The 23,160-nt window shown below is 40.7% G+C and overlaps 1 protein-coding gene across 7 annotated transcripts in view; it reads left to right on the plus strand.

Annotated features, from left to right (window-relative positions):
* Window positions 1-3,089: 3,089 nt before the first annotated feature.
* Window positions 3,090-23,160, plus strand: part of EML6 (EMAP like 6) — a 101,757-nt gene continuing 81,686 nt past the window's right edge. For all 7 annotated transcript variants that reach the window (XR_014944378.1, XM_015856711.3, XM_015856712.3 and 4 more), the window contains exon 1: window positions 3,090-3,793. Coding sequence is in view for 6 of the 7 variants with exons in the window: in XM_015856711.3 (XP_015712197.2) it covers window positions 3,597-3,793 (197 nt within the window). In the remaining variant the exon portion in view is untranslated. The remainder of the gene's footprint in view (window positions 3,794-23,160) is intronic.

Genomic DNA, 23,160 nt, shown 5'->3' on the forward strand with positions numbered 1-23,160 from the left:
GATTGAAGTCTGTGTGATATACATTAAATTGATGCAGACAATCAAATCAGATGATGACTTAAATGTAACTGACATATCACCAAAACAAATTGCAGAAAACAGTGAACAACTCAAATATAGACAACCAATGTAATTATTTAAAAATACAGATTTATGTGACAGCTTCAGTGGTAGCATATGTAGGAATGCTCTACCTATCTTGAACAGCCACGTACTATATGGCTGAATGGCATATTTATATCTTTTAAATTCTGGTGTTTCAGAGCAAACAGAATAATGAGATTAAAACTGTCTCTGCATTGCAGTGTAAAGATATTGCATTAAACCCCCACTACCAGTAGGTTTGCACACCTATGTGTAATGCAACGGGTAGCTGTAACAGTCAGAAAGACAACATGGGGGAATGGTGATGCAGGAGATGGAACAACAATCTTCCTAATGGCAATCAGCTCTTAAATGGGGTATAAGAGTGGCCACACAGCTGAATTGCCTTCACCTGTGCTCCCACGGCTGACCAGGTCCATTCCCCAAGGAATCAATCAGTGGTTCAGGCTGTGACTCAATAGTTCTTGTAACAGTTTGTTAAGATAATGTAATAAACAGTCCCTTGAAAGCTATTCTTGCTTCTGTTCTTATGAGGCTACATAAAGAGTATGAAGACATGAGATTGTGAAAGGCTGTAGCAGGTGTCTCTTCCTAGAAGATAAAGGTCTTGTCTGCTTATTCTTGAATTAGATGGGTAGATGGTAATAGGACAAGAGGGAATGGCTTTAAAATGAAGGAGGGAAGATTTAGATCAGATGTTAGGGAGACATTTTTTGTTGAGAGAGTGGTGAGGTGCTGGCACAGGCTGCTGAGAGAGGCTGTGGATGCCCCATCCCTGGAGGTGTTCAAGGCTGGGTTGGATGGGGCCCTGGGCAGCCTGGTCTAGTGCTTGATCCACTGGTTGGCAACTCTGTGGCAGGGCGGTTGGAACCCAGTGATCCATGAGGTCCCTTCCAACCCAAGCCACGTATTTAAGACTCCATTTTGTTGAATTACATGAAATGCAAATATGAATTCCTAAGTACAAGGTAGCTTAGCTGCTTGACATTCAAAGATAATGTATGACCTCATTATTAATGCTATTAATCCCAGAAATCTTCCAGAACCATTTTTAATGGGCAGAACCTTGTGCTTGATATTACACTATTTGCTCTTAAGACTAGACACATAAGTTGTTTATTCGCTACAATATTGTCCAAAAAATATACACTGTGACAATAAAATATAAGAAAGTGAAATATCTTAAGCCCTTAGGAACTTCTTTATGTTATAACTTAAATACATTGTCATTATTTTAAACACATTCTCTAAACATTTATCTACAAGGAGGGCAGGAGAGAGAGCTGATTTAACAGTTGCATATTGCTGTAAATTTCAAAGCTTCTAAGTTGATTTATCTCAGTGAGTGAAAGGTAGTCAGAAAGACAGTCAGGAAAATACTAGTCCTTACATGAACCTGAAGTACTTTTTGTTATGTACCCAATTTGTTTTCCTACCAGCAAAACTACATTTGCTATTCTCTATTTTCAGACAGTCTTCTGGAAAAGGGCTTTGTAGTAACAGATTTGAGTACTTGGCAACAATCATCTTAATGTCTGCATGTGTTTGGACAGAACAAGATGGATATTTTGCTGTGTGGTTCATAAGAAGAGTGAACAGGTTGAATGCTGGAAAGAAAACCAAAACTTTGAAGGGAGGACCAGCAACAGGACAAGGAGTAATGGCCTAAAACTGGAGCACAGGAACATACAAAGGAATGTCCTTATGGTGAGGGTGACAGAGCACTGCAACAGGCTGCTCAGGGAGGTTGTAGAATCTCCTTCTATAGAGATATTCAAGATCTGGCTGGATACCTACCTGTGCCTCATATCACAGATATATGAAAGCATATTACAGCTGTCATATGCTTTAGCAGGGGGTTGGACTTGATGCTCTCTTCAGGTCCCAACCCCTGTCACTCTGTAATTCGGTGGTTTTTCCAAACTTATATGAAAATTTGGAATTGATTGTAGGCAGAAAAAGAAATTGGTTTCTTTATTATGTAAATTCGCACCTGGCTCGTGCAGCAAGACACAACATTTGAGAGAAGGATGGACGTGTTCCAAAGACTTGAGAGAACTGTACAAAACCATCCTTGGAAGGAAAGCATTGCTAAAAGCACTTGCCTGTAAAGTGAAAGACTGGGGCTCTTTCTTTGGTCTGGAGGTTAATGACCACAAGCGTTAATTAACTCGGCAGGCGCCTGGTTTCCTTCACCTCCCGTATGAGGGAACAGCATCACACCGAGCAGCCGCCAAAAGGGCGGGAAGCGCCATTGCACCTCCACCCGCACCATAGCAACCGCCCGGAGCGGCGCCGCGAGGCACCATGGGAGCTGTAGTCTCAGCCCTCCCGCTGCTCCTCGGCTGCTCGGCGAGAGGCGGCCGTGCCGGAACTCGCTTTCCCATGAGGCATCGCGCGGGGTGAAGGCGGGAGAAGGCCCCGCCTCACTGAGGGAGACGCGCCGCCGCCCTCGCACACCCTCGGGGTGATGGTGTCATGGTTGTGCCTTGTGTCGCTCGGGGTGCGATGCCGGGTTTCGCTCTCCGGTTCGCAGTGTCACCGGCCTGTGTCTCCTCGGGCGGAGCCGGCAGCGAGCGTGGGGTGCTGTGTGAGGAGGAGGAGGGCAGGGGCTGCTCCTTCCGTCTGCCTTTGCCGCCGTGGGGTGGTCGCCTCGGATGGCGGCTGTTTGTTCCGCCCCGGGGCCGAGATTCGGAGCGGTCCGGTCTCGCCGGGTGATGCTACGAGGCGGCGGGTTGTTCCCCGCTGCGAACGGGGAGCGGGAGGGCAGCGAGACGGAGCGCTCTGGGGAACGCCGCTCCAAAGAACAGCAGTGAATAAATAGTAATAAAGAACGCAGCAGCACCCAGTCCTGCCCGCGTCTTTGGTGGCGAACTGCCCCGGGACGCGAGAACCTGCAATTGTTTGAATTGCAAAGAACCTGCAATTGTTTGAATTGCGGGGCGCTGTGTGCCGGGCAGCCCCTCACGGCACAGCACAGCACGGCGCCGGCCGCTTCGGGCTGAGCTCCGGCAGCGCTCCCCGCTGCAGCTTCGGTCCGCACGCATTCCGCTATTCACAAAGGCGGGCTGTTGGCTTTTCCCTCCTTTTTGTTGCTTTTTTTTTCCCTCCTCTCAGCTTTGACCCAAAGATAAGAAACCTCAGCGAGGACGGCGGCCCGGGGGCTGCTGCGTTGGAGCCTCGGGCAGGTGTTGGTGAGGCGCTGAGGCCGTGCCTGCGGGCGGGCTCCGCTGCCGGCGCTCGGCCGGGCCGCTGCGCGGCGGGAGGCGGCGGCTGATGGTGGCGGCGCAGCGCTGACAGCCCCATTGCTGCCGACGCGATCGGCGTCGCCGGCCCGTGGCTGGGAAGCGCCACCTGAAGATTCGTCGTCGGCCGAGCGGGGATCGCTGACGCTCGGAAGGGGAAAACCCCGACGGGGGGGAAGGAGCCGAAGGGAAGGAGGGGCAGCGCCGCGCTCCGTGCCCGCCGGTGGGGAGAGGGGATTGGTTATCATGGCGGATCGGACGGCGCCCAGATGCCGGCTCCGTCTGGAGTGGGTTTACGGGTACAGGGGCCACCAGTGCCGCAACAACCTGTACTACACGGCGGGCAAGGAGGTGGTCTACTTCGTGGCCGGAGTCGGCGTGGTTTACAACACCCGAGAGCACAGCCAGAAATTCTTCCTCGGGCACAATGACGATATTATCAGGTAAGGGGGCTGACTTGTCTTCTGGTGGGGTGGGGTTTAAATGAAGGGAGGGGAAAGCGGGGCCGCCAGGATTCCCCTTCCTCGCTTCTCGCGGCTCGACCCGGCGTCGTGAAGCCGCTGGGGTTTGGTGCCGGTGGTCGGGGTGAAAGCTGGTTATCTGCACGTTGCTGCTGATTGTTATTTACGAGGCATCGCTTCAAAACGTCGCAGTGATTGAGATGGGAAAGCTTTTCTTTTTTTTTTCCTCCTGTTGTGATGCACCAAATGCAAAACAGATTCAGCGTGGAAATGTGATGGGGAGATCTTAATGCAACAGTGCTGCAAAACGGTGACTCCAGCACCTTGCTCCTTCCAGCGCTGGGACCTTGGCTCTCTCATTCTATTGCCTTACAGAAGGCAGGTGCAGTTCCCTTTACGCCCTGCCCAGCTGTGCTGTAATCCCGGCCCGTAGATCAATCTAATCTATTTCTATCATCCTGAAAATCTCACTCCGAGTCAATTTCAGCTCTTTGTACCCCAGACAAAAAATAATCTCAGGCGGGCTGGTGCAAGATGGCTACAGAACGTCTTGCTCCTCATCTGGTCAATTTCTTGTCTCTGTATTTCACCTCAAATATCTGAAGCTGGAATACCCTCATAAAGGAGGCTGCACGGTGTGATGCTGAGCACAGCTAAGTGCTGCCCTCCCAATTCACCTGAATTCACTATGAATGAGGCATTGTCCCAGTGATCAGCACAGACCCAGGTGACTCTTGGTGTGAGCACAGGAACATGTGCTGAAGTCAGAGTTTGGACGCTTGCTATCAGAATCACACAGTTGTCGTATAGTCATTCTGGACTCTTGTTTACAGAAAGGTATCTGCTTTCCTCAGGGAGAGCTCTGTCCCCAAGTAGTCTTTTTCTCTTCCCTTTTATAGTCAATGATAAAACAATAACGTTTCATGCAATGCTGGGGATTGCTTAAGAATTTATTATGGTTTTCAAGGTATTGTCGCTTCCAGAAGGCTGTTCAAATAGACTCTTGTCTCCTCAGATAACTAAGATAAGAGTGACTGTTTTACTGAATCTGCAGTATCATGGAATGCACGTTTTTCTTTCAAGATAACTTGTCAAGACACAAGTGCACATGCTCACTGCTCTCTTGGTTTGACAGAGATGCTTCTATTCTCCTCCCCCTCTACCCCACCCTTAGTATTCCATCTACTGAGGAAATAATGTCCACTTTATTATACCTGATGACAGTTCCTGGCCAAACCTGGCTGTGTTGTGTGACTTCTGTGCCTTGTCTTCTAAAAGAGTGTTTATAAGACAGACCACCTTTGGCAGTGTCTCGTTTAGAGTGTAAAATGGGCATAGGAGGAATTAGAGTGACTGCTGCTTGTGCTTCAGGTGCTGCTCTGCCTGTTCTACTTTTAAAGACAATGAGTAATCACACGTTCAAATCAGCAGCTGTTTTGACGACTCATCATTTGCTCAGCTAATTTTTCACTTGTGCTTTTGGAAGGTGAATTTTGTTCCTGTCTGGAACAGGATCAGAGTTGTGTAGGATGACCATAATTTCAGCAGAGGATGAACTGTTTTGGCTCAGAAAGCATGAGCAGGACTCAAGATATCAGATGATTTGAGCTTTTAGTGGCCTGGATAAGTTGTTGTTACAAGGGTTTTAAGTGAGAAAAGAGGGCTTTTGTTTGAGTCTCCTAAGTATTGCTAGAATGTTCTATCTTTTGCATTCACTAATAGTTGCCTTTGCTACCTTTGATGCAGCTTATAGACCTTATTGAAGATCATCCCATTGCTGCCAGTGCTTCCAAGTAGATGGTTCCTTGTATCACTATGTAGCTAATAAATACTAGAATTGAAGTTATAATGTTTTAGAGTTCATAGCAATTGACATGAATGGACTGTAGATAGTTCCTTGTTATTTCTTGTTTTGGTGCTATTTATTTCCCTGGGACTCATTCTAAACAATAGTGTGTATATTTGCAGTCCAACAGGTTGTAATTTTTAAGGAGGTTTGAAACGTGGTTAAAAATAAAGAAACAAAGCTTGCAGACTTTGGAAAATAATGCAAAATCATTGGGACTGGAAAACCTTGAAGTGTGCAGAACTACTTCCAGGGGTTGCCAGCAGCTCCTTCCATGCTGAAAACACTCATTAAATACTATTTTTTGGTGGGGAAAGGTACATTTTCTTTAAGTGTTTGGTGAAGTCATGAAAGCGGATATTCTCCCTTGGTGAAAAAGTTGCTTATTTAATCATGTATTCTTGCTTTCTTGTCACAGTTTTAATGGTCTCGCCTCTTGCTTTCTGTCAAGATAATTCAGTTGGACGTAGTTTAGTTCTGGCAAAAGTACAAGACTGTACTGGGTTCATGAAGAAATGATTTGGTTTATTTTCCCAATAAAATTCATATTTGAAAAAGAGGTTCTGCACTCAGCTAATAAAGTAGATGTTCAGGGGATGGGCAAAGTGAGTTCTGAAATCTGTTTTCTGTGCAAAGCAACTACAAGGTGCTGTACTTCTGAGCTCTGCTGCCTCTTCAGTTCCCAGTGAGGCGGGTTGCTGAGTTACCTGGTTGAAATGAGCCCAGCTTTGTGGATGGGTTGCTGGGTGCCCTCCAGAGCTCTTTTTCAAGGCTAAAGCATTCAGTGATTTTTGTTACATCCTGTCATGTAATACCATTCTTCTTGCACGTCATTTAATTGTGGAGTAATTAACACTATCGATTATCAAGTCTTGTCTTTATAAAGCAGGATGAACACTTGATTGAAATTAATAGCATTGGTTTTCTGAAGACTACTGGTGCATTTTATTTGGAGCCCAAAGCGATGTGCAATGTATGAAGTCCAAGAACACACAGTATACAGCATTCTTCACCCTCCTTCCTTCTTTCTAAATGTTTATTTCTTTTATTTTTTTCACAAGAGTGATCTAGCAGCTAAAGGTCGTTGAAGGTCAGAATATTCCTATTTTCTCTGCTCTGTAAGCCCTGTAGTTTACCCTAAGGTCTGTGTTATAGACCACAAAGCAATCACAAAATGTCTTGCATTGTAACTCCACATTTCATCTTGCAGTGTAATCTACCTGAAGCATCATAGCTCAGGTGTGGGAGCTGTGTCAGAGCAGAACTATTGCGGTGTTTTAATGTGGGAAGTGCTGTGTAGGGTATCATTAAGCATGAAGCTTTCTTTGCTTTGGATTTGGTCCAACATTTTGGAAAACGTTGTGATGATTTGGTGATAAGTTTGTCTCCCTGTTTTTATTTCCAATCATTTTGCAATATTGAACATTTTTTCTGAATATATATTGAAGACTTTATCTGCACTTTTCCTATGCCACCATTTCCTAAAATGATATGATGTCTGTATTTGACAGATACATCAATATATCTGCTATCTTGTGGCATTAAGCATTTGAAACAAGCGCATTTTGCATTCTGGCTGGCATTAAATCACTTGTGAGGAGGAGACTGCTCCCTTTCTCAGGAGCCTCTGCAGTGTTTGCTGCCTGGGCACGCTACCTGGCAAGCCAGCCTATTATCTGTGGATACTAAAGCATGTCGTTTCTGTAAGACTGCTTACAGCATAATAGTAATGTCGGATTTATCAGAATATTGCTGTAAGTATGCGGGTGTTCTGCTGTGCTGACAGATTGAGATTAAAAACGCGGATGTGCCAGTGGTGATGAGGAGATTTACTGGGCTGTGAGAGTGACGAGAGGCCTGCCTGATTTTTAGAGAGTTCTTTTCAGGAGACTCCCATTGGAACACAAATACACGTTTTCTTGTCTTTCTGCAGTTAGGTAAAAGAAATATGTCTGCCTCCAGCAATGTCATGTGTTGTTGGCTATAGCAAAAGTAACTTTTGAATAACTCAATCCATGGCAGAGATTTGCAAACCAAGACCCTGGAGTTAAAATATTGGAGTTGTATTTCAATATTTTGATTGAAATCTTACGCATAATAAGATTTCTGTTTATAGAGGGGTGTTATTTGAATGGATGCAAAGTACTCCAGGTTTATACATTATTGCCACCTTTCTGATGGTGAGGCACAGCATTTGTTTGCTGTAAAATAACATTCAACTTACCATTCTCATTTACTGAAAGGGCATGGGAAATGGATGTGTTTGTAGCTTGTACGTAACCTAAACTTCAGCCACAGAGGGTGCACGTGCATAGACTGCTGAAGCAGGACCTCAAGAGATCAATGAGTCCAGCCCTCCTGCTAAAGGTCGCGTAGGTTGGCATCCAGATGGGTCTTGAATATCTCCATAAAAGGAGCCTCCACCACCTTTCTATGGGCAACCTGTTCCAGTGCTCCATCACCCTTACTGTAAAGAAGTCTTTCTGTGTGTTATGTTCAAGTTTTAGGCCATTACTCCTTGTCCTGTTGCTGCACGGCACTGAGAAGAGTCTGGCCCCATCCACTTGCCTCACACTTCTCTTCAGGTGCTTATAAGCATTTATCAGATCTCTCAGTCTTCTTTTCCCCAGGCTGAACAGACCCAGCTTACTCAGCCTTTCGTCTTATGGGAGATGCCCCAGGCCCTTATAATCATCTTTGTGGCCTTCTGCTGGACAGTTTCTAGGAGGTTCTTGTCTTTTTTAGCAGGGGAGCCCAAAAATGGATACAGCAGTCTAAGTGTGGCTTCATTAAGGTGGAAAGGAGGGGAGAATAATCTCCTTTGACCTGCTACCCAGCACTCTTTGTAATGCTCCCCAGGATGCCATTGGTCCTTTTGGCCACCAGGGCAAACTGCTGGCTCATGGCCAACCTGTTGGCCACCAGAACATGCAGGTCCTTCTCCACAGAAAGCCTCTCCATGTCACCCCCTAACCTGTACTGATACATGTGGTTATTCTTCCTCAGGTACAAGACTCTACACTTGCTCCTGTTAAATCATAGAATGGTTTGGGTTGGAAGGGACCACAAGGATCATCAAGTTCCAACCCTCCTGCCACCACTAGGGCCACCGGCTTCCATTCCTGATACTAGACCAGGCTGCCCAGAACCTGATCCAGCTTGATCTTCAACACCTCCAGGGATGGAGCATCCACAGCCTGTCTAGGCAGTCTGCTCCAGTACCTTACCACTCTCTGTAAAGAACTTCTCCCTGACATCCAATCTAAACCATCTCTCCTTGAGCTTAAAACCATTCCCCCTTGTCCTGTCACTATCTACATGAGTATAAATGTTGATTCCTCTCCTTTTTATAATCCTCTATTAAATACTGGAAGGCTGCAGTGAGGTCTCCTTGCAGCCTTCTCCAGGCTGAACGTGCCTAGCATGTAGGGGAGGTTCTCCAACCTCATCAGGTTCCTCTCTGCCCAACTCTCCAGACTGTCTAGATCTTGTTGAATGGCAGCACAGACTTCTTATGTCTCAGCCGCAACTCCCAGCTTTGTATCATTAGTGAACTTGCTGAGGGTGTACTCCATCCTTTCATCCAGGTTGCTGATGAAGGTGTTGAACAAGACTGAACCCAGAATTAAACCCTGGGGAACATGAGTTATGGGCCTTCAACCAGACTGCACTGCTGCTCACAACACTCTGAGCTCTGTCAGTTGGCCAGTTCGCAATCCACCTCACTGCCTACTCATCTATCCTACATTTTCTTAGTTCCATAACAAGGATGCTGTGGGAGACAGTGTCAGAAGCCTTGCTGAAGTCAAGGTATACAACATCCACTGCTCTTCCCCTATCTACTCATTCAGAGATGACATCATAGAATGTTATCAGTTTGGTCAAACATGATTTCCCCTTGGCAAATCTGTGTTGATGTCACGGTTTTATCTCTAGGTCATTGTCCAATTCTAGTCCTTTTTGTGGCATAAGAACATGGAAGTGTGGTACAGATGTGTCTCTAACCTAGAATTAGAAATATCAGACCAATCTTGTTTGGGCTTGCAGTGGTTATTTCACTTTTTAAGACAGGGATGAAGTTCTAATGAACCGTATCCGAACTATGTGGTTACAGAAAACAGCGGAACAAATGGTGCTAAAAGCAGGTTGTCCACTGGAATCACAAATGGGAATATTGCTTTCCCTTCTTGGATGTATTTTAGTTTAACATAATACTATGGCAGATAAGTGTCATTCATCAAGTAAAGAAGTACTAATTAAGCATTTTTAAAAATGCAGGACACAAAACATTATTACTTGTAGTAGGTGCGTGTGTTCTGTAGGTGATATGTTGTCACAAGAGGTTTTTCAAGAACATGTTCAGGTAATGCTTTCTTATGGAACCTGTAGGTGCATCTGCTTGAACGTAGCTGCCTAGAAGAAATGCAGCATGCTCTGAATTTTAACACAGATGTGACATTTATAGTGGTGGAAAGGTTGATCATCTAAAAGCTTCCATGCAGCCTTCCTGTGTGTATTTAGAAGATCAAAGACAAAGGCTCAGGACACAAACCTTTTTGCACTTTGAAACCTGGAAAGATTTTTCAGTCCTTAAGGTTGTTAAATAATGTTGTTAATGGAACATCAGTATGCTTTTTTAGGTTTTGTGTTATGCATTATTTTATGCATTGTTATTCATGCTTTGTTTCAAGTGCTTTGTTATTTAATGAACTGATGCAGCTATTTGGCATTTTGTTTTGGGGCCTTCTTTTGAATTCAGGACTCTTTTGAGTACAGAATTTTGGATATAAATTATATCACAGCTCTCAGATGGAAGCATTTCAAATTTATTTAAAGTGAAAATTTGACATTAGATGCTGTGACAAAAAGTATAAATAAGGACTAGAAGTAGCCAGGGAGATCTAACTCTCTTTTACTGGGGCATTGGTAACTCTTCAGATGAGTTACTGTATTCCAGTAATGGAATGAGTCATAGTGCTTGCATAAAAAAGATGAAAAGCTTTAATTCCATGTTTGTTTATGTGAGTCCTGGTCACAGAAGTTCAAAAGGAATCCTTTGGATTCTTTGGAATTTCAGTATTTACGTAGTTCCTTTTGGTCACCTGGTGATAACTCATTTAATACATTCTTTTGCAACTATCTGTTGTGTAGCCAACACAATAGGGGAGTTATCCAATTGAAAGAGCATGCTGCATTTCTAAACTCAGTCTTCAGTTTTTGCTATGTGCATCATCTTTCTGGAGAGTTACCACAGGCCTTGGCTTTGCAGCTATTTTAATGGCCCTGCAGGCAGTACCTTATGGGCTAATGTATGAATTATTCCATTAACACAGATGGAGCAGTTTAAAAACTTTAAATTAATCTTCAGCGGGTATAATTTCTGGAAGTATTTTCCAGGACTTATTCATATGTGAAGGGAAATAGGACATAAGTCTTTACATGTGAAATACTAACAAGAAATCCAGATCTTTGCATTTTTTGAAGACCTTTACAATTTACTAATGTAGCTGTGCTCCAATGTAGTCTGAGACTTTTTGTTTAAATTTCTGTGATCCAGTGGGTGTAGAGCCTACCTCTGAATTGCAGGAGATTTATATTGATGATGAAGCCATCCTCCTGGAACATCAGCATGTTTAAAGCATCATGATGTCAATCCAGTTAGATTGTGTTAGTGATGAAAGTGTGATTTGGAGAGTTGCTGGGAGTCCTGGTGGATGTAAAGATTTTTGGTTTTACTTTGTGTTCTATACTTCTGAATGTGTTTGTTAGCACTGACTATCTGTATTTGGTCTTTTCTGGTCCTAGAATGGGCTCTTTAGGCTGAGTTCAAAACCCTTAAAATTATAGGAATTGACATGCTAGATTTTGGGGAAAGGAAAAGACTGATGTTCCAAAATCTGGTCATGTGTGTTACTAATTATGTGGAGAAGCTCCTAGTGCTCCATATAAGTTTGATGTCACCAATTCTGGTAAATGACTACTTTAAGAATATTTTTGTCTGGCTATATGGCATTTTGTTCTATCAGAGTTGACACAACATGAGATATAATACCATTTTTCTGTAAGACAGCTGAAAAAACAATGTCCATTTATTGGAGCAAGGAATGTTTTGGCACCTGAGCCATCAGCATAACTTTCACAATTTGATTTCAGTTAACTATTAGGCCTGGGGATTGGTTGTAAGTTAAATTAGGAATAATGGTGGAGTATTATTTTTTAACAGAGGGCAGATTAAATGAAGAATGAATACAGTGATGTTAAAAAGACAGTTCTTGAGAATGTACTGTTCCTTGCTGTATTAAATAGTTATTTGATGGAATTATTCTGAATGTGCTCTGTATGTAGTGTATTGCATTTCATATTTTTCCTGGGGTATGCTTTATTTTTTCATCTTGAATCTGTGGGTCTCCCTTCTGCCTAGAGGTTCTTTTACTTGGTCAGTTAGTTTGGAATGAATTGCTTTATGCATGATGACAGTTAAGTGCACCACACTGTTTCTTTCCTCCCTATCAGATATAACCATTTAATCAGCCTACCCCCTCTATACTAAGCATTTTCTGCTGCTGTCACGGGTTACTACCAGCTGAGCTATAGTTGGTTTACTCATCCACCTATCTGCCTCAGTGTTTTGTTAGGGCTGCAGTCTGTTTTCCATGGTCATCATGCACAGACAGTAGTTTACTGTCACTAATAGATAGGAAGCACTTTTTATTCTAGATCTCAGAAAACTAAATCCTTATAGCCAACATCATCACACCGTTGTTAACAAATATAGTAATGATATGTTTGTTTATTGATTTTTTTGGAGATTCAAAACAATAACAGTCATTATCAGAAGTCCAATTGCGCAATATTGCAGCTCAACGTATGTTCTCCAAGTGACAGTTTTCCATAGTTGTGTATCCTATTGGATTCATAATGATTCATAGTGATTCATAGTGCAATCCAGTGAGATTCCTGAGAAGAACAACTGCACAAAAATCTCAATCATTATTAATTGCCTTAGGCCTTGTAGTAATCAAGAAAGTCAATTTCAGACCCAGTATGTGTTGTTTTGGAGGGATATTCTGAAAGCTACTTAAAGAACTTCCTGCTTCCTGACAAGTTCACCCTATGCTGAACATATGTTTCTACCCACAAATGTGCAAAATAAGTGGGGGAGCATGCAGCAGTCAGATGCGTGGTGTCACGTCCTTTTGTCTGTAGGCAGAAGTTTTTCATTGTCAGATTATCAGAACTCACATCCTGCACAAATATTCGTGCTCATTCTACCAAAGGATCTCCACCAATGTGCAGTGGTTTTCAGCTCGGTCTTGCTTCATTGTCCAGTGTCACAGCTATAGTATTTAATCTTAAGACTGGTAAGGAATTGGAAATTGAACTGTTTTGCTTACATCTGTTAGGGTATGATTCTAGTTTGGATTTTGCCATCATTTAATGTGACATGAAAGCAACTGAACAAAGCTTCTGCTGCAGTAAGAAATTCCAGCCTATTTTTCCTGGCAATATTTCTTCCAAATCATTGTTAGTGCCACGTTCACCAAAGTTTTGGCCTTGGTGGTCTCAAGCTTACTCACGTATATTCACTACATTTTCATTATATCATCCGTTTCTGTGCTTCATAACAACTTGAGATTACTATATTACAGCCTTCTTGTTCCATTCCTAAACTGAACTGTTTATCAAGATGAGTTTCTGATGTTTATCAGAAGAGTTCCACATGTTTTCTTTGCTGGATTCTTGGTGAAGAAGAAAATGAGTAAAATATTTTACAGAAACTCATTGATAATAGATTTAGTAGATTAATCACACAAATATTTGTTGGTATGGGGATGGGAATACTGTGCACCCTTTCTAAATCACAAACAGATGAGCTTCACTGTATTTCAACACAATCATCAGTTACAACCATAAGACACTGTATTATGCTCGGCTGGTTGTGGGGATGTTTACCTCCTTATTTCTTTCTGAAGGCAGCTCTCAGCATTCTGTGTGACATTGCCAGTTGTATCTGCTTTTCCTCCGTTAATGATAGCACGCTCTTTTTAACGTCACACATTAGTTGTTCTTGCTCCCATAAGTCAGTGAGGTTGAACTATTTTCCAGTTATAAACCTATCTTATTTTTAAGATATTGTTATTTTATTATAAACCTATCTTGTTTTTAAAATATTAATGTATGTCTTAGATAGCTGTTTCAGAAACCAGTAAGGAAACACTGAGGAGTTTAGTTCATAGAAAAAATTGGCAGCGGATCCTAAGTTTTGAACAGCATTTTGTTGTTAGACATTTAATCTTCATTTTCTTAATTAGAATCTTCATTTATGTCATATACTTCTCTTTATTTCATCATTTTTCCTTTTCCCTCCCAATTTGTAGTACTCACAGTTCAGTTTCTTATGCTGTTGTCAAAAAAAAAGCTCAGCTCAGCTGACACAGTGAATAAAGAAGAGTGCTTTTGGTCAGCCTTTAGGGAGGTGACTTCATAGTTATCAATCAAACTCCCATGCAGCTGCACCAATCTGCATTGACTAATGACCCCATGGTGACTCCCCTAGAGGCTGGCTAAAGGTCTCTCTTCCCTGCATTGACTTGGAGACAGCCGCATGTAGAAGCCATCAGAATCATACTGTGCATCTCAGCATTTTCACATTCATGGAAGTAGATAAGATAAAGCCCTTAAGAGTCTAATAATTTTCCTTTCTCCTCTCCTCTGCTATCAAATGAGGTTTGAAGTTGTTGAAATTACTTCCACAGATAATTGTATTTTTCTTTGAAAGTTGTTTGCAGTAGTGTTCTGTGGATTTCCAGGAAGGATGGCTTCCCCTGAAGAGTGATGCAGGGGTTATTGCCATTTATCTCTCCCACTTTGGTAGCTGAACTGTTTTGTCCAAACTACCCAGACTAGTAGAAAATGTGAAGAAATAAGGGAAATTGTCTTCTACTTGCTAAAATTATTTTTTATGGGTGTCCATCATCTCTTACAGTTTTGATATATGTTGCTTATATTCAGTGGTACATCAGAAACTAGTGAAATGTTTACGACATTCATCAATAGAATTGTTTCTCCTGAAGATCTGGTTTATTTTGAGCATTGTTTCCTAAGTATTCAACTAAAACCCAAAATAGATCATCTGTATATGTTAAAAGTTATTTACATGTAGAGGGACTGTGACTCAAATCTTTGTATTATTTGTAAAGAGACTGTATATGTGAAAGAGATCCCCTTTCTAATCTTATTGTGTGTATTTTGGAGGTAGTTTCAAACTGATGAATTGCTGAAGAAATCTATAGCCATCTTCAGTTATTTTTTTGTCTAAAACTTGAAATATTTCTGAATGGGTATTTAGCTTTGTTTGTAATGTGTATAAAGTAACCGAATAATTGGATTTATTCTGTTGGGATCAAGAAATGAACTGGGTGGGAATACTAAGGTTGGGAGCAAACTTGGATGCAGCAACTATGGGATGATGGAATTCAGAATCCAGAAGATAACAGCAAAGTGGTTAAATTGTTTTTTAAGTGTCACAGCCCTGGACTTTAGAAAAGTAGAGTTTGGCATTGCCAGGGGTCTGCTTAGAAGAATCTCTGTATCAGCATTTGAGATTTGTTGTTTTGACAAGTGTATCTCTTAACGATTAAAGAAATTAAAAACACATTTCAGAACCTTAAATGTGGGGCACCTACCTGCTTTAATGCTGATATTCCATCAGTATGTTCTTGGGAGGGAATAAAATAGAACAGATGGGCCATATTTTCTGCAACGTAAGGTAGCATGTGTATTATTAAAACTTTAATGCAATCATCAAAGCCATATTCCAGAGAACTACAAAGCATGGTTATTCAATGCTATGTCAGAAGATGTGTATATGTTATATGTCACTCCAAAAGTAATGCCTCCTATTTTTTTGCACTACAATAGATACAAAGATCACACACTATTAGATAGCATTTTGTAGCTGAGAATTTGCTGATGTCTCACACATCAGTTGGAGTTACTAATCTTTTGCTTTCAAAAAATAGGTGTGTATCAGAAAATATTATTCTCCGCATTGTTGGCTGAACTGCAAGCATTTTAGTGTTGCAGGCTATAATGTCTCTGGAGATGCCAGTAACAGTCTGGCTGAGGTTGCATGGAACTCAGGAAGCGCAAACGTACCCTTAATTTCATTTTTCTTTCTTGTTGACTTTCCATGGCAAATCTGGGAATTCTGATACGCGATTACATAAAGTATATCTACTTTCAGTTTCATCTGTTTGCCTCTACTGAGAGCACTACAGGAGATAGGAATGCCTGAATCTAACAAGGTGGTGTTCTGCAACACAACATTTTAACATCTGTATGCTGTATATGCAGTATGTCTGCAATGTGATGTAGATGCAGTGATTTATTAATGTGCTCTTAAAAGCATTCTCATTGTGTAAAGAATTATAACAGCCTTTAGATTCATTTTAGTTTTAGCAGTGTTATTTGTTTTCATAAGCTTTTGATCTGAAGCTAACGCAGAATGAAATCCATACATAGTTCTTGAAGCACTATTGCCAAAGCTTGGAACACATTAAATAAAACAGTCCTGCATAGCATTTTCCTTTAGGGAATTTCACATTCATGAATATGGTGCCAGATCACATGTTTGCCCTATGTCTTGAGAAGGTGGAATAAGCACCCTCATGTTGTTCTTTGACTTTTTCTGTTAAAATACGACTGTCCACATGGCATAATCCTATTGCTACTAACATAAATATAACCACATTCACCTTACAAACTGGGTAAATTTGAATTCCTTGAGCTGCAGCAAGGTAAATTAGCATTATTATAATTAGCCTTGAAGTCTGTACTTTTAAGAACATTTTTACCAACTAAAGTTGGTATTCAGGATAGGATCTTTCATGTTTCTTCAGAGGTGAAGTTCTCAAATTCTGTTTGGAACCAGAAGGGAGATGGCCATTTAATCCATTTTCATACTTTCTGAAATCCAAGATATGTAACTTGTGCGTAGCTGTGTCAGTTCTTATGGAGATACAGCCATTTTAGCGGGTGTCATATATGAGATAGTGCTGCCATTATACGAGGAAAGCAGTGATTCAAGTATCAAACTAGTTAGTATCTGCAAAATGTAGGAACATGTAGAAAAAAATGTGATGATTAAATTAAAATGTATACATATGAAATTACTACATGGTTGAAGTTGTCACAATAAGTACAGTGATATCAAATTAAATTTAATTTGAGTGGAAGTTTTCTAATTTGCTCAGAGTGATCCCTTTGACTACTGCAGATCCAATATTGCATTGATTTCTCCTTTACAATCTCTTATAATCTCTTTTGTGCAGGGCTGGTCTGTGCACTTCAGGTGTCTTAATTGCACATGGCATAAAATGGCACTGTAATCTTTTTTCTCTTAAGAAAAACTCTCAATTTTAATGAGACTGTCAGAGAGGCATCATATCACGTGCAATATCCTATTGAATAAGAGTTCACTGCTAACGCTTGTTCTTCCATTTTTTTTAACTTTAGTTTGGTACATAAGCATTGGCAGTTGCAAAGACTGTGGAATAATTTATGTGTTTATTTTGTAAGTGTTGAAAAAGACTGAATTGGTCTAGTGAGTAAAGAGGTAAACTGCAGTGTGGAATAATCAGGTTAAGAATATTGTTCAGCCTTCAGCTTTGTGGTCAGAGGGGAGAGGATCATGTTTTACCTTCCTCCAGCTTATTGAAACACTGAAGTTGTAAGTCCCACAGATCTCCTTCTAGAGGCAGCTGTGAGAAGGAATTTCATCCTGAGGATTATTTTTCATAGGCATTGTTTAAGTCTCTTTTGACTCTTTTAGCATTGCAGAAATTATTCTTCGGAGGCTTTAGTGAGGATAAACTTGTAGTAAGGTAAGATCTGTGAAATGATTATATTTGTACGCAGATCATCTGGGTTAGTGTTCAGGCTTTTGTTTACTGCTGCTTCTTACAGCTCAAAATGGCCATTGCTTATTGGCACTGTTAGCATGCACATAATATACAGTCTTCATTTATATAATTGTTATTGATTGTGCTAGTCTCACTATGCAGGACTAAAGTCAGAAGAGGAATCATTTAAAAGAAATTGTCAAATTGTTTAATGCTTTGTGCTTATTTCTAAAAGAAAGGAAAAGAGTCCTATTTCCTGTAATGTATGGCACTTAGAAATCATCAAAGCTTTATCGAATTTTAACTGTCACTAGGGTAGACTGAGTCTGAGCCTCTTTAAACTTTCTTATCTGAGATAACTGTTGCTTTTTCTTATACTAATAATTTTACTGATACTAATAATAATTGCAGGATAGAGGCATTTGGCAGAAGTAGCTTCTGTTGCTGAATCATGGTGGCAGAACAAAGGGGTATCTGATACACCAACCACATCAGGATACGCACTGTGGGCTTTCTTAGAAATTTACTGTACTGTGGTTTAAATTAGTATACTTTTTATGATTATGCACATATATATAGTTTTCATGTAACAGAATCATTTGAGTTGGAAGGGACCTTTGAAGGCCATCTAGTCCAACTTCCCTGCAGTGAACAGGTACACCTACAGCTTGATCAGTTTGATCAGAGCCTGTTCCAGCCTGACACTGAATGTCTCCAAGGATGGGGCATCTACCACCCCTCTGAGCAACCTGTGCCAGAGCTTCACTACCCTTATTGTAAAAAAAAAAAAATACATTTAATCCAATCTAAATCTCCTCTTTCAGATTGAAGCCATTTCCCCTTGTCCGATCACAACAGACCCTGCTGAAGATAAGAAATTGCATTCCAACAATGTGCTTTCCAAGAATATGCTTTCCATTAGTGCTTACACTGAAAAGAGTACATGTATTCTTCCTAAATTTCATTAAAACAGTGTGTTAGTAATAACTCCTGTTTTTTGGAATTTTAATCTCAAGAATAAGATTTGGTACCACAGGTTTGATTTTCTCAGCCTGATGAACTCCAGTTTGTCATGTGAAAGCACTGCTCATGCCCATGTTAATCTGAAGGGCACATTTTTAGAGCTTGTACAGTCATCTGTGAAATTCCAAGAGGCAAAAGCAAAGAAAAAAAATTACTTTGGCTTTTGTAATTAGTATTAACATCTACATTTCAAGCTGTTTTCTTTTTTACTTGGTTAGACTGGACTGATTGAGATACTACTTTTTCTAATGGACTTCCCAGCTCCTCAGGCAGTCTGCTTTTGTATGGGCCACTCAGGTGAACTTGTAGTACTGAGTAACTCATAAGGCCATGTTTTTTTTTCACAAGGAAAGTGCTTACATAACATGGTAGTAAACGACTTAGATAAAACATTCAGTAATAACACGGGAAAATTTTAAGAGTTGAAAAGAAATGACTGCCTGTTGAAATAGTTCCAAGTTACAGTTCTCAAACTGACAGAAGCCACAGATTCCATGGCTTAGACATAGTCAGCATTTACCTGCAGATTGTGAAGAAGTAACTTCAGGTTTCCTTTCACACATACATTTGGTTTCCTCTGTTCTTTGTGGTGGAAATACACTGTGTGAACTGCTCTTAGGAAGAAAGGGTGATTCCTTTCTTATTGTGAAGAGGGAGACACTAATCTCACTGTACATATGTTTTGTTATCTTCTATCGAAGCTTTTACATCCCTTTAACCTTCACAGTGCCTTTAAATGAATAACAGCTAGAAGGAGGTGAGATAAACCCTCTGCAAATAAACTTCCATCTAGTTGGTGGCAGTAATGTGTGGTTGGAGGAATTTTGAGTCCACTGCCTAGTCCTGAGAATAAATGAATCTTGGTAGTCCTAGACATTTCTCTTGCTACTTCAGTCAAAATCAAACTGGATATTTTCACCTTCTTTCCTGCTGTTCTCAGTTCTTGTATCCTGTGTAACACCTGGAGAGAGAATGAGCTATGGCTGCTGATGTCCTGAGGCCTAGGAACAGGAGAGGATTCCAATGGCAAATAGATATGCTTTGATGGTGATTTTCTAAGACATGTGAGTTGGCTGTATATGGGTGTATTTTCACAAGTGATGCAATCTTGAATGAGTAGCCTTGGATAACTTCAGTTTGAGCAGCTGAGTTTCAGAAACATTTTAAATAAATACAGGCAGTGCAACGAGCCAGAATTCCACTATAATTCTGTCACTTGATTTCTTTTCATTAACGAAAATTTTTATTCAGCTTAATGCTTCAAAATGAGCTACCTTTCCCGAGAAATCTGAAGATCTCCTCTTGATAATAGGAAAGTGGGCACTGAACTATATGAGATAGTTAGTAAGGTGCATCTTAGATACTGGAGATCCTGTGGGGGAAAAAAAAAAAACAACAAAAAAAACCCCAAGAAACTAAGCATATGGAATCAGTTCTGTGATACTAAACTGATGTGGATGTGAGCTGGGTCTCTTCAGCCTGGAGAAGAGAAGGCTGTGAGGCTGTTAGCAGCCTTCCAGTACCTAAAGGGGAGCTACAGGAAAGTAGGGGACAGACTCGTTAGCGGGGGCTGTGGTGATAGAACAATGGGAAATGGCTTCACACTCAGGGAGGATAGCTTTAGGTAAGATGGACTAGATGGCCTTTAAAGATCCCTTCCAACTCAAGTGATTCTGTGGCAACAGATAAATTCAGTTATGTAAGAAGCTTAGCATGTGCATGCACTTCTAGATATATTCTAGATGCATCTTGTGCTAGTTGGTAATTTAGGTGCAGAATCTTTCTGTAATCTCATACAAAATAGTCACTTGGTACTTACAATCTTCAAGATGTTTCAGACAACATAGAACAAGCTAATAAATGTCACGTTTATTTTAGTAAGTGCACTTCTTCAAAAATATTTTTTTCATAGACAATTTATAGAAACTTTAAAAATGTTGCTAGAACAACGGAAAATTAAAATGTGTATTTTAAAGGCAGGCTTCAAGTTTTTAGGAATAAATTTTATATTTGTATGGTACATAGTTTGCTGGTGAGAGAGAATTTCAGGAGCCCAGCAAAAGGGCTCATAAAACTGATATTTGTGGCCTTGTGACTGATGCACTGTAACCAGAAATGCAGATGATGGACCTAATTTAATATGAAATGTGGATACTCTGATATGTTTTCTGTTTCAGTATGTGTATAGGAAACTGGTAATCACAGCCTCTGATTAACCAGCTGAGGCAAGTGTCGGGTCTGCTGTGGGAGCACAGGTGAAGGTAATTCAGCTGTGCTCCCAGAAGGGGTGGAGCCTGACTCCGCCTCTCCTAGACTTCATTTAAGGGCTGACCACCACAACAGCAGCTTCTCTGTTGGAGATTGTTCCTTTGTGGAGTTTGGGTGACTAGCCTCAGCATTTTCCACTTAGACTGAAGGCCTCAGAATTGGTGAGTTTTTCCTATAGATAACCTTTGGCTACCTATTATACCACCATTCTTGTATTATTTCCTACTCTACAGTATGTGATTTTTGTTATAACTTATTCCAGCACACCCAACAGGGAACAGCAGTTCTATACGGTCATACTGGATTTGTATTCCCATTTATTTGACAACCTCTGAAATACAGGGAAGGGTAATTTCTTTGAAAAGTAAGATAGCATGAGCTTTCAACTGAATAGTGCAAAACAGCAGGGGTCCAAAGCCTTCTTGAATGTCCCACATAGTCTAGAATACCTTAAGAAACAATGTTTTACTCCAGGAACGTTTAGATTTTGTCATTTTTGTAAGCATCTTTTGTAGGCTTCACTGTGCATAGAAAAGCCATCATCTGCTTCTGGCCAATGACATGCAGCTTGGTGCGTGTTCATCTGACATATTATTGAAGCAACCTCTTACTCTTCCTTGTTTCATTCCATTAAAGTGCTTAAGGTTTATCATGAGAAGAATGAAGAAGTTGGAGGCAAACCTATGCAAAAAATATATTATCCCAGTGTGAACTTTGTAACAAGACTCTATGAGTTTTCTCAGATCCTACAACTTGTCATAGATGTGAATTCACCCAAGATAAATCTCATCTTTCAACAAGATGATATGGAATCTGTTAAACTAAAAAAGTCAGAATGATCCTGAAACATTATGAATAATGGGATTTCATCTTGTTTCTGCGATACCTCCCACTTCTCCTTGGCTGTTCTTTTTGTGTCTTTTCCAATGTTTTGTTCACATTGTATCTCCTTTATCTTTCTTTTCATTAACTGTATCTATTGTGTGCCTTGTTTCCAAGATTTTCTTCAGATATCCTCTCTTCTCTTTCCCATCAAATATTTTGACGTGGATTGCGTGTAGAGTGATCTACATAGTTCTAGCTGTATTCCCTGATGACTGGTAACTATGCAGAACGAAGAGTAGATCCAGGAAATCCCAAAGCAGTTAATTACTGAATCAGCCTCAGGAAAGAATACCTTCAGCTGTGCTGTCAAGCATAGGATCCATCTGCAGCAACCATAATGCAGCTTGATTGACATCATCATGCTGTGGGCAATTAATTAGTGCACAGATATTTACTGTTCATTGTGACCACCAGTTTTAGAGCTGACTGGCTTAATCTTTGCCTGAATTTTGATTGCATCTGTACATTTGGGAGAAAATGCTCAGCTAACATTCAGTCCATTTTTAGTCATTTCAGCTCCAGACTGTGATGAAATCAGAAAAATAGGCAATTTGATTGCTAGCAGCACAGCACAGTTGCTGTCATCTGTTTTGTCTGTGCTTTGAATCAGTGTTTCAACAGTCAAACTGAAACAGGGTGAACACAGAAAATAATGGAGGCTACAGTATGTGACAGTGGCCACGATAACTTAACTTACAGCTTTTATCAGATGTATAAATTGTGTGTGCAGTCAGATTGTTCAGAATGACCTAGAATTATTTATACCAGATGTGAAGTTTTTGCTGGTTTCTGTTGAGCAATAGTAAACTTAGAACAGCACGTAGCTACTGTGCCACATATCGATCATTGAATTAACCTGATGTTTTTTGTTGGTGCTTTTATTTCAACACCACAGACTGCATTTCTTTGCAGTGTTTTACTGTTCGTTCAAAACATTTTCCACTGTCCATTTAACTATAATAAACATTGAATAGGTAAAACAAACAAAAGGACCCCCATACAATAGTTTCATTTCAGACAGGTAAAAGGTATGTAGCTGTTCTGAACTGCACACACCTGTGCAATGATATCCAGCTCATGATTGTCTAGCAGCATCTCTACTTCTTTCAGCATGGGCCAAGACCTTCTCTTTCTGGTGTTTTCCTGAACAGAAGTTGTAATATTTTGTATATGAAAAATTCCAGTACTTTTATATTGATGTCATTGGGGTAGTTGTTTTCAGATATTTGCAGAATGCTGCAATGATCAGTAGGAATGCAACTATAATAGCACTGAAAATGGAAACTGCATGCATGTGGAAGCTGAAGTTGTACAACACCATGTTTTTGACCTCATGCAGCTACTAGGAAATAATGCATATATTTCCCAGATCACTTGTACAAAAAAGCACAACTAATGAGGAAATTAACAATAGTTTACCTTTC

This window comes from Coturnix japonica, chromosome 3, assembly GCF_054131305.1.
Source record: "Coturnix japonica strain WE chromosome 3, WE-NBRP24, whole genome shotgun sequence".
Lineage (NCBI taxonomy): Eukaryota > Metazoa > Chordata > Aves > Galliformes > Phasianidae > Coturnix > Coturnix japonica.